Raw genomic sequence first — 12,680 nt, forward strand, 5'->3', positions numbered from 1 at the left:
CCAAAATTCTTGTAAGTTTTTTTCTGTGTTTTCTTTGGTCTGTTTCTCAATCCTTTGAAGATACCTAAAGATAATTCTTTTGAATTCCTTATCAGTGAGTTCCAATGCTGCTTCTTCCCCAGGGATGTGTTCTGGGACTGTATCTTGCTCCCTTGTTTCTACCACTTTATCTTGCTTCTTTGTGTGGAGTGTGATGGTCTGTTGTTTCCGAGGCATCGTGGCATTGTTGTATTTAGATCTCTGATAATTGTTTGTGAAGAGTAGCCAAGGGTGATTCAGGCAGGCTCTTCTTGGTGGTTTCTTATCATTGGTCCATTGGTGGAATAGGAGATGGTGGCTCTCGCTCTGTAAATGAAGTTGCAGGAGGTGTGGGTGTAGTTGTACCTTTTGGGGACTGTTGTTGTCTCCCACTCAGACAAAATTTGCAATTGAAAAACCATCAAAAAACTTTTCAGTCATGCAGGTCCGGAGTGTTCTTGGGGTTACTGGCAAGCAGAACCTGTTCTTAAGCCCCTGGATCTGGTGGAGCACTGTCTCTTTAAATATCCAAAATAGTCAAGCTGCTTGTAAACATTCAAAATGGCAGCGTCCTCCGGACCGGCAACTGCTTAGTCCATTTTCCTCTTCACTGCTGCTTCCCCTTTTATTCCACAGCCACCAGAACAGTCCTCCATGCAGTCTCTGGCTAGCAGGGCTGATTTTTAGGTTAATTCTTAGGTCCTGCCACCACTCGGGAATCTCCAGGCTGTCTGTGCCATCAGGTTCGCTGCCAGACCGCAGCTCCATATGTCTCCTTTTTTGGTATTTTCACACAAATTCTTCTGCTAGTTGGGATTTAGCCCACTTCTGTATCATTCCCTTCGAGGCTCAGGGGTCCAGGATTATCTTCTGTGTCTGTGTTAATTGGTTCCCCTTTTCTTGTTGAAGAGGGTCTGTGCAGTCTTTCTGCCTATTTTGCCATCTTGAAATCCTCCTCCTTATTTCCCAACCTGTAGGTTCTCTTTTGACTCTTTTGGAGAATTCTTTAGAAGCACATAAAAATTTAATTTTTAGAAAGTCCCATTCATCTGGTTTCTCTTCTGCTGTTTGTGCATTTTGGGTTATGCTTGATAGTCTATTTATGCCACAATTTACTTATGTTTCTTGTAAGGAACTTGCCGACTAGTAAGCAGAAACAGGTGTGTACAAATGATAAGCGAAAACTATCACAGGTATTAATGTGAAAAATTTGTTAGGACACTACTCCATTTAGCTAGGATACTGTTCCATTTTCATTTGTTTCGATGAATTGCGAAATGTAAGGATAATGTAATATGTCTAAGTGCTATTAATATAAGGTTGTTGCCCTGAAGAACAGCTATCTTTTCCTCTAAACTTACATTTTCATATAAATTATTTTGATACAAAATGTACTTTTTTTTGAAGATCGTAATGATAGATGGTAGTTGTTTGTTTATGTACTTGGGAAAAATAAGTTGTCTGCTGAACCATCTGGGTACCAGTGATAGAGAATGGAGTGTATTGTAAAGAATGAAATGGCTATATTTTCAGAAGTGGGGAGGTGTGTTCAGGAAAGACTTCATAAAACAATATGCTGCAGTTAAATCCATCTCTTGCTCATATTTTCTTTTCTTCCTTTTTAATTTTTAGTAGAGTTTTGAAAGATAAGTAGGTCCTTTACCTCTTCAGGATGGGAGAAGTTCTAGATGGAATGAGACAGCATGAAGAAAGCATTGAGGTTAGGGAGAAACAGAATAATACATTAGAAAAACAATATGTGGTTTGTTACGATAAAAGCACAGGGTGGGACAGGTGAGGAAGACTCTAGGAAAACTCAGGTTCTTTGCATGGGTCCTTAATAGACAGATACTGTTACCAAGATAAAGAATACAGGAGGAACCAGGTTTTGGAAGAAAGATAACAAGTTCAGTTTTCAATAGTTTTAATGAGTTCAGACTTGCAGAGTTTGAAATGCCATTGTGACAGGTAGAAATACCGAGTAGGTAGTTCTAAATACAGTTCTGTAGTTCTGTAACTTTTCTGGGCTGAGACTTCATCACCTTTTAAACCTGCTCACGTTTTTGGTATTTTTAAAAACAAACGAACCAAAACTTTCTCAGCTTTTCATTGTTCTGTAGCTACTGCTTATTTCTCTTCTTCCTTTCACAGTTGGGCTTCTTAAAAGCTGTCTGTCATAGTTACCAGTTCTCTGTTGCCCACACCTCTGACCTCCCAGCAGTTGCCAAATCCAGTGGATGTTTCTCATGCCTGAGTTTGTGTCCTCTTTGCAGTATTTTATAAGGTTGACTAGTCCTTCCTTCTTGATACGCTGTTCAAGAATATTATGTGTGAATATTATCCTATCCCTGACAGGTTTGTACTTCAGCGTAGATCTTGAAATGTTCTTGTTGACAATGAATGTGATGCTGTTCCTCTTCAATTTATCATTCCTGGCATTGTAGACCATATGATTTTTTGCTTCAAAATGGCCTATACCAGTCCATTTCAGTTCACTAATACCTAGGGTATTGATCTTCAAACATTCCATTATATTTTCACAAGTTCTAGTTTTCTTAGATTTATACTTCATATGTTTCATGTTCCAATTATAAATAGATGTTTATAGCTGTTTTCTTTTCTTTTCTTTTTTTTTTTTTTTTTTTGAGTAGTGCCACATCAGCAAATGAAGGTTCTGAAAGCTTTACTCCATCCTTGGCATTGATCAACTCTATTTTGAGGAGGCAGTTATATTTTGAGTGCCATCCAACTTGAGGGGCTCATCACAGTATCAGACAGTATTTCTCTGATATTTGTAAGTTCTTCACTGGCCAGTTTTATTTAGAAATAGATCACCAAGTCATTCTTCTCAGCCTGTCTTAGTCTGGAAGCTCTGCTGAAACCTGTCCACCATGGGTGACCTGCTGGTATTTGAAATACCAGTGAAATAGCCTCCACCCTCATAGCAACACGCAAGCCACCACAATACGACAAACTGACAGATGAGTGGTAGAAATAAACTGTAGTATATTGACTGATAACCAGAAGGCCGGTGGTTCAAACCTACCAGCCACTCCTTGGAAGGAAGACTGGGCAATCTACTTCATAGAGATACTGCTTCAGAAACCCAAGGAGGGGTCGCTATGAGTTGGATCTGACTTGACAGCAGTAAATTCAACTTGATGGCAGTAAATTTTTTTTGTTTTGTTTTTTTGATACTGTATATACTTTTCCACACCTGGCATTTTCATTTAACAATATATCTTGGAGATCATTCCATAGTTGTATGTACAGATATTCTGATGTGCCTCTTTTTTTTCATAGCTGTATATTACTTCATTGTGGAGCATTCCATATTTTATTCACTTAATCCCCTATTGTGGACATTTGGATTGGTTCCAGAGTTTTGCTGTTAATAACTAGTGCTACAGTGATAGCCTTATGCATACATCTTCCCATATTTTTGCCAGTAGTACAACAGTATTGGATTAATTAAACAGTATTAAATTTTATGTATTTTTTTCCCACTTTTTTACCCATATGCCTTTTCTCTCTCTCTCTCCTATCTACTTTCAACTTTTTCCTCTTTATTTATGTTATGTTGTCCTGCAGTGGCATGAAGAACAATGTGTGTGAAAAATTCAAATAGTTGTTGGTACCTTGTGCAGCATTTGCTTATACTTATGTATCTCCTTTAAGACACACTCTTAACCACATTTTAATAAATAGGTAATGTATTAATCTGAATTCCCAGGAGTAAGCAACAAAAACAACTCCCCTAAAAGGATACTGGGTAGCTTATAGAATTGACAGTAGGTTTGGAGAACCAGAATCTGAAACTGTGGCTGTTTAGCAAGAAATACTGACCAGATCCATTTCCTTTAGTCTAGTAAACACACTGTTGCCATTGAGCAGTAGGTGTTGCACCTGGCACTGCCAACAGTATTAGACACTGAATGTTGCTACCCTGGAGCTTGATATTGCTACAGCTGCAACTAGGGAGGGGAAAAAATCATACAGGTGGCATATGGTAAGTCCTCTGTAAGTGTTAAATAAGTGAAACTGTATGTATAATTTGAATGCCACTTAAAGGATCCCTGGTGGCCTAATGGTTATAAGCAGTCGGCTGCAAATCAAAAGGTTGGCGTGGCGATTTGCCCAGTAAAGATTACAGCCAAGAATACCCTCTGGGACAGTTTTACTCTGTCCTGTAGGGTCGCTATGAGTCAGAATCGACAGCCCACAACAACAACATGCCTACTTGTCCAGCCAATCAGGTCTACTTGAACTGTGGTATCTTGTATTATGCTGAAGGCAAATAAACGAGTGAGAGCATCACTATTAAAGCCTCCATGGTTTGGAGTCATCACTCTTCCTCAGGCTGTTTTGTATACCACGTGGGACATTAATTGTGTGACAAAGTCTGTATTAATGTTGTCAATGTGTGTGTTAGTATTAGTGGAAATCAATTTCTTTTTAGTATTATTTCATGCCAGTGATACCTTGTGGATGCTGGGAGTTGTGTGTATCCCCTATTGGAGACAGCTCTACCCTGCTGTACCGTTTCTTGTAGTTAGAATTATGTACACTGTTGGAATGGTAGATTGTCAATAGTGAACTATATTTCAGTTTTTTGAATGTATAGAAATACTTTTATAGGCACCAGTAGCTCCTTCAGGGGGAGAAAAAAAAGATAGTTTAAATGTATAAATAATCCTCCAAGAGTGAATTACTGATTCAGAAATCAAACCCACTGCCACCAAGTTGATTCCAACTCCTAGTGACCCTGTAGGACAGAGTAGAATTGCCCCATATGGTTTCCAAGGCTGTAAATCTTTCTAGAAGCTGAGCTGCCTCATCTTCTTCCCATGGAGTGGCTGGTGGGTTCCCACCACCAACCTTTTGGTTAGCAGCCAAATGCCTTAACCACTGCTCCACCAGAGCCCCTGTGTTACTGATAGGACTGAAATCATTATGTAGACATTGAGATATTTTATTTTTCCTTCGTTGATGGGTACATGCCCTTTAATGAGTTCCTTTAACTGCTGTCACTCTAGCCAGCATCCACATGGAAGCTTTTGCTATTCACCATGTATAATTGTATTAGATGTTACTTTAGGTAATTTTCTCTTTTGTTTTCTGCAGCTGGCATAACCTTGACAACAGATTGCCTTGAAGACAGCCTTCTTACATGCTACTGGGGGTGCAGTGTTCAAAAATTATACGAAGCTCTGCAGAAGCACGCTTATTGCTTCAGAATAAGCACTCCCCAAGCATTAGAAGATGCTCTGTATAGTGAATATATCTATCAAGAACAGTATGTGTATCCTTCTGTCTGATACACCCATTAGCATATGAAAATGTTGAGCGTCAGACTGTTTATGAATAAAATAAAATGATGCTACGATATTGTTGATCATTTTGGCATGTTATTGTTTCATTGGCTATAATAACAGTTTTCCTTTACATTTTCAAAAAGTATTAAAAAGGACAGCAAAGAAGAAATATATTGCCAGTTGCCAAGTGATACCAAAATTGAAGACTTTGGTACAGTGCCCAGATCTCGCTATCCACTGATAGCATTGCTGACCTTAGCTGATGAGGATGACCGAGAAATTTATGATATTGTAAGTAATTACATTCTGAAAGCATTACTTGAAAGTGATTTGGATGGTGGCTATCATTTATTTGGTGAGATAGAGAAATTTTTATCTGATTTCTGAGAATACACATTTGGCCTGGATGAAAATGAATTCATGGGACGTACCACTGTATGATGCTCAGTATGGCTTTTTATTTATATTTTCTTACGGGTCACAGAATAAGACCTTATTTAGAAAATAAAAGATACACGATGGTTGAATTGAACTAATTTCATCATTTTGCATTCTGTATGTTTGTGTTCATCGTGTTTGCTGTACTAAACATACTGGGAAGCATGTCGAGACTTAACATTTGAAGGACTGAATAAGTAAACTGTCATTATCTGAAGTGCTCACTTTTAACAGTATCTGCTGTTTTCTTGGCATGTTTGTAGTTACATTGTTTCTATCATAGCCTCTGCTGTGCCTACAGCATATAAATGTTTGGTTCCCATATTTTCAGTAATTATAGTAATCTTTGTATTATGTTTGAATTATTTTTCATTCTGGTAGCTTATCCCTATCAGGGAGGTAAAAGCATCTTAGAGATCTAAGAGGACCTGAGCCCTGACAGTCCTTTAATTATGGTGGAAGCTTGTACATAGAATAAACTTTTGATGAAACTGTGTCATGGTAAGAATGCCCTTATACAGAGTTTGCTGCTGCTTTTCTGCAGTGATTAGGATGAATGAACTAGGTGCTGTTGACTCCAGCTCTCGGTGGCCCGTGTGTGTCAGCAGAGCTGGGCTCCGTGGGCTCCCAGTGGCTGATTCTTAGGAGAGTGCCAGGCCTTTCTTCTGAGGTGCTTCTGAGTGGACTTGAACCTCCAGCCTTTTGGTTAGCAGCTGAGAGTGTTAACCATTGGTATCACCCAGGAGCTCCATGATATAGATATATTCATTAATGGAGAGATGGTAACCTTTTTTTTTTTTTTTTAAGTGATACTTTGTAGTATACAAAGTACATTAATTAGTATTGTTTATTCCTTTAACAACCTTTGTTAGGGCAAATATCCTTCTTACACAGAAGGAAAACAGACTCAAAGAAAAAGCCCAGTCATCCAGCATCTAGGCAGTAAGAAATGGACCAGGGCTTGATTTTAGGCCTTTGGAGTCCTGCACCAGAGCCCTTTCTGTGACCAGGATGTCTCCCCGAAACAAGCAGACATTGAGCTTTGGAAGGTGCAGAGTTTTACTGGCAAATCTAGACCCTGCTCATTTGCAGTTAAGCCTCTCTTAATTTGTAAATGTGTGTTTAATCTTATCAAATTGAGCTGAAGTGGGCTCATTTTTTCCAATGACAAGACATACCATGCGATGTTAGCAAGCCTCATAGAGCTTGGCAGCAAACCCATTCTCGGTGGCATGTCCATGAGGTGGTGTGGAGGGAAGATCAGGTTTTCTTCCTTCCTTCCTCTTTCGCTCTCTCCCCGTCTTCCCCATTCAACTGAAGTAAAATAAGACCTGTTACGTTGTCTTTTGACTCCTGTCTTTTACTCACAGAGCTCTGGTGGAGCAGCAGTTAAACATTCAGCTGCTAACCATAAGAGGTGTGAACACCCCAGGCACACCACGGGAGAAAGATGAGGCAGTCTGCTTCCATAAAGATTTATAATCTGAGAAACCCTGTGGGGCAGTTCTGCTCTGTCTGGTAGGGTCACTGTGAGTTGATATTGACTCGATGGCAGTGGGTTTGGTTTGGTTTGGTCCTTTTGGAATTCTGTATTCAGCTGTTACACCTCCTAAAGTGCTTCAAATTGAAGTCACAATGAGATATCACCACACTTATTGGAATGGTTAAAATTAAAAAGAGTAACCACAATAAGAGTTGCTAAGGAGCTCTGGAAGCATAGTGGCTAAAGCACTTGACTGCTAACCAGAAGGCTGGCGGTTCAAACCCACCAGCCACTCCTCGGAAGGAAGGTTGGGCAATCCTACTTCCGTAGTGATACTGCCTCGGAAACCCAAGGAGGGGTCGCTATGAGTTGGGGCCACTCGACGGCACATAACAACAACAAAGGATGTGGAAGAACAAGAATCCTGTCACACACAGTTGGTGGGAGTGTAGAATGATAAATCATTTTAGGAAAACAGGTGGATTCTTAAAAAGCTACACATAACACCTTCCATATAATTCTACTCCTAGGTATTTGCCCAAAGAGAAATGAAAGCATATGTCTAAATGAAGACTGGTACAAACGTTTACAGCAACTTTATTTGTAACATTTAAACACTGAAACTAAACCAAGTGTCTGTCAATAGGTGAATGAACAAATAAAATGTGGTATTTTTTTAATCCTGCTTTGTATCTTGCTCTGTTGATACTATGGATCTCAGGTAGCACAGTGCCTAAGCCATTTAACTGCTAACCAGAAGGTTGGTGGTTCAAACCGACCACCACTCTGTGGAAGGGAGGCAGGGCAATCTATTTCTGTAAAGATTTACCACCTTGGAAACTCAGTGGGAGTCACTATGAGTTGAAATTGACTCAGTGGCAGTGAGTTTGGTTTTGGTTTTCTGTTGCTACTCTCTGGGAAGTTTCCTAACTTTTTAATAGCTTGATTGAAGTATAATTGACATACAATAAATTGCACCTATTTAAAGTGTGTAATGTGATGCTTATATATATACATCCATAAACCCACCAGAACAATCAAGATAATTTATGCATCACGTCCAAAAACTTCCTCATGTCTCTTTATAAGTCCCATCTCTTCCCCATTCCCCAGCTTCCAGGAAACCATTGATCTGTCTTCTATCACTAATTAGTTTGCATACCCTAGACTTTTATATAAATGGAATTGTGTGCTATGTACTCTTTGGCTTCTTTTGCTTGGCATAATTATTTTTAGATTTATCCATGTTCCTCTAATAGTTCATTCCTTTTTATTATATATCATTACATGGATATATCACAATTTATTTGTTCATTCACCTATTGATAGATACTTGGTAAAGTAGCTGTAAATGTTCGAATACCAGTCTTCATTTAGACATATGCTTTCATTTCTCTTTGGGCAAATACCTAGGAGTAGAATCATATGGAAGGTGTTATGTGTAACTTTTTAAGAATCTACCTGTTTTCCTAAAGTGGTTTACCATTCTACATTCCCACTAACAGTATATGACAGAATTTTAGTTCCTCCACATCCTTAGCAACTCTTGTTGTGATTACTCTTTTTAATTTTAACCATTCCAGTAAGTGTGGTGATACCTCATTGTGACTTCAATTTGTATTTCCCTAATAAATAATTATGTTGCACATCTTCTCATATGCTTATTTGCCATTTATATATGTGGACATCATGCCAATACTAATCTCACTCTAAATGGTAATTTGATAATTTGTATCATTAACAAAATCTAAAAAGGTCTAAGAATGCTTTAATGCTTTGCTTTCATGTGCCCTTAGCCTTACTTGTTCACTCTCCTCCCTAAAAAGTTAGTCAGTAATGTTTATTGAATATGTCTATTCCTGTTGCCCCTTTTCCAAATGTAATATTTTAGAAGCCAAGGTAAACTATATGGCATAATCTAATTTGGGAGCGTAGGCTTATTTATTTTGAATATAGATTTTTTCCAGGATTTTTTAGCTAGTTCACAATAATTCATCTATATCTGTAATCAGAATTTGAGCATAAATAACTCAGACAAAAATATGCCCCTCTTTGGAGACTGTAATTAGTGTAAATTTTCTTATTTATCAACTTCTTAAAGATGAATTTTTTTACGTATCTATGTAGTAATATAAGGAGGTGAAGTATTGACCTTTGTTCATTTTTCATTTTAGATTTCAATGGTATCAGTAATTCATATTCCTGATAAGACTTATAAGCTTTCCTGCAGAATATTGTATCAATATTTACTCCTGGCTCAAGGTCAATTTCATGATCTTAAGGTAAGTTGTACCTTGTAGTATCTCTGTCTCTTGTTTACAGAATTTAAAAGAATAACTATTTGTAAAAAGATTATTGTATTTTTCACTGAGATATGATAAAAAAAAGTCAGCTAAATAAACGTTACGAATTTTTTTTTCCACTAAATGTTTTCTTCTTTGCAGTACATATCTTTGCTGCCTTTGTGTGGTATATTTAAGCATATACCACCCAGAGATCTGAAGTCCTGAAAATTTTTTAAAAAAAAATCCTGTTTCCTTGTTTTCATCCCTGACTTCTGAAAATAAGTCCTCACTTTTCTTGGAATTTCTAGCTTGTACCTTTGCAACTGCTTTTATGACCCCCAGGTTTAAAGACTTAAGTGTCATTTGTAATTATCTTTAAACTTGTTTCTTTGATTTTCAGCAACTTTTCATGTCTGCAAATAATACTTCCACTCCCTCAAGCAATACTTCTCCAGAAGGAAAAAACACAGACAGAAGTTTGTTAGCAAAGGCCGGACTTTCTGAAAGTGAAGCAGAGCCTCCTGAGGAGAATAGCAAGGACTGTGTCGTCTGCCAGAACGGGCCAGTGAACTGGGTGCTCCTGCCGTGCAGACACACGTGCTTGTGTGATGGTTGTGTCAGGTATTTCCAGCAGTGCCCGATGTGCAGGCAGTTTGTTCAGGAATCTTTTGCACTTTGCAGTCAGAAAGAGCAAGATAAAGACAAACTGAAAACTCTCTGAAGATATTGTTTCAACTGAAAATACACTTTCTTTCCTCTGAAGATGCAGAATTTTATGTTCCTGGAATTAACCATAACATGGAATCTACAGTATTGATCATCAATGAAAATTATACTGTACTTTCATATTTATAGAGACCTGGATGCTAAAAATTAATTGTTCCTTTCTACTTGGTATGATAAATACCGGAATACCATCTGTGTTAATACATAAAAATTCATTCAACTAAAGAAGACTATAAATGTTTGGCCTTTTATCAACTAGAGTATTTCATATAATACTGATTAGAAAAATAATTCTCAGAAGAAATCCATCTAAAATAGGAAAGTCTTAAGATTTCAAAATGTTTTCCCTTTGACATATTCTGGAGTACAGTTAGGAAAATAATTCCTCTTATAGGAATTGTATGACCCTCAGTTTATGAAGGAGTTGGAAAAGTCATATTTCAGATCCTTTCTTGAAATACCAGTTTTATAAATACCCATTTGTTTGCTTTCTAATTTTCTATAACATCATAGTTATATAAATGCAAATCTCAGTTTTAAAAGTAGGTTCTTAAATTACAAATGCAAGATACCATTCTTGAATGTTCCCAGTGTATCATAAATTAAAATGATTCTCATCCATAGGAGACAGGTATAAAACTTGCAGAATAAAATTTCTTGGGTAAGTAAATTTCTTGTCAAATGTGATTAGATTAGCAGAATGACACATTTTATAAAATGGAGAGTTTGATGATCTACTCACGAAGATCCCTTTACCTGCCTGTGAGACTCACATGCCTTACCTCAGCTTGTCTCCAGCACAGCGCATCCATCTAAAACCAGAGGGCTTTTGGAGCCAGAAAAATTGTGAAAAGAAACAGAAATGACTATTTTTATAATGTATTTTTATTCTGAATGAACCCCATGCCCCCTGGATAGTACATTATTTTGTCCGTTTGTTGTTACATCATGTTGATGAATCTGATAGGCAACTAGAGCCCCCACTTTTTCCAAGAGGACTAAAAAATTAAAGGCAAACCAGAACTTACCTTCACCTCACCAAGAAAATAGTTTGTAGCTAATAAACTGTGACATTCAGGGCATTTTTAAGCCTTTTTTGCCCTGTTGGTGTTGAGCATAATTCCTTACCATTGAATCAGTGTTTTTACATAATATTTCATTCCCATCAAATATTAGACTCTCAAGAAGGCATTAATTGTTCATTTTATAAACCTCATCAAACTTTGATCTGTTAACAGCTACATAATAAACACCTTCCAGGATTCCCCTAACCTAAAAAGGTGGTTGGTTTGAATGCACTCGGTGGCACCTTGGAAGAAAGGTCTGGTAATCTGCTTCGATAAAGACTACACTCAAGAAAACGATGGCTTCGGGTTTTTGCTTTAGGGGCCAGACAACTTTAAAAAAAAAAAAAAAAAAAAAACTGGTCAAAATACATACAAATACATACAAAAATATCTGCCAGTTCAACAATTTCTACATGTAAAATCCAGGGGCAAGATCTTTTTAGAAGCCCAGTGGTGTGGTGTAGTGTCTAAGGCATTTGACTGGTAACCAGAAGGCTGGCAGTTCGAACCCACCAGCCACTCCTCAGAAGGAAGATTGGGCAATCTACTTCCCCAATGATACCACCTCGGAAACCCAAGGGGGGCGGGTCTCTATGACGACGGCAGTGAGTTTGAGTTTTTTTTTGTTTTTGTTTTTTGAGGCTGCAACCAGTCAGACAAAGCTCCTGACCCCAAAGTATTTGTTCCTGAAAGGAGCCTGACAGTTTATTAGAGGCACCTCCCCTTGGAATTCTTTTTTTTTTTAACTGGTCCCCACCTTTTTTTTTTGCCTCCAAAATGATTTTGAGTTTTGTTCCACATTGTTCTCCCTCTCTATGCAGGATCTCCTACATCCCTTCCAAGTGGATGACAGTGGTAGCCAGGCATGATCTAGTTCTTCTGGTCTCATAGTTGTATAGGTTGCAGATCGGATGGTGTACCAGTCGCTAGGACTGATTGTTTCCATTAATTTTGGTTTTCTTCTTTCTTCTTGACGATGAGAGACCCATCGTTGCATCTAGATGGCAGCTTGCTAGCTTTTAAGATCCCAGTCGCTACTTGCCAAAGTAGGAGGTAGAACAATGTTTTGTATAGTATGTTATGCCAATTGAGCTTGATGTCTCCTGCGACTATGGTCCCAAGCCTGCACGTTCAACTACTCGGTCGCTCTGGGTAGCTGGCTATGACCAAGCAGTGACCACAACCTTGCCCCTTGTCAGCTCTACTATACACCTGGGAATTCTGATCATTCACATAAACTTATAGGACCATTGTCTGCAACCCTATATATGATCTTGGATACACTCCCCATTTAGACATACCTAATTGTTTAGCCTGTCCACCTATCTATCCATCCATATACCCATGT

General features: G+C 38.2%; 1 protein-coding gene across 1 annotated transcript in view; it reads left to right on the plus strand.

The window, feature by feature from the left end:
• The window catches only part of CGRRF1 (cell growth regulator with ring finger domain 1), a 42,744-nt gene extending 32,484 nt beyond the window's left edge, over positions 1 to 10,260 (plus strand). The window contains exons 3-6 of the mRNA XM_007948349.2: positions 5,143 to 5,320; positions 5,477 to 5,624; positions 9,429 to 9,536; positions 9,940 to 10,260. Coding sequence (XP_007946540.1) covers positions 5,143 to 5,320; positions 5,477 to 5,624; positions 9,429 to 9,536; positions 9,940 to 10,260 — 755 coding nt within the window. The remainder of the gene's footprint in view (positions 1 to 5,142; positions 5,321 to 5,476; positions 5,625 to 9,428; positions 9,537 to 9,939) is intronic.
• The last annotated feature ends 2,420 nt before the right edge of the window (positions 10,261 to 12,680 follow it).

The sequence above is a fragment of the Orycteropus afer genome, unplaced genomic scaffold (genome assembly GCF_000298275.1).
Source record: "Orycteropus afer afer isolate SDZICR_OR568_19922 unplaced genomic scaffold, OryAfe1.0 scaffold00214, whole genome shotgun sequence".
In the NCBI taxonomy this organism is placed as follows: Eukaryota; Metazoa; Chordata; class Mammalia; order Tubulidentata; family Orycteropodidae; genus Orycteropus; species Orycteropus afer.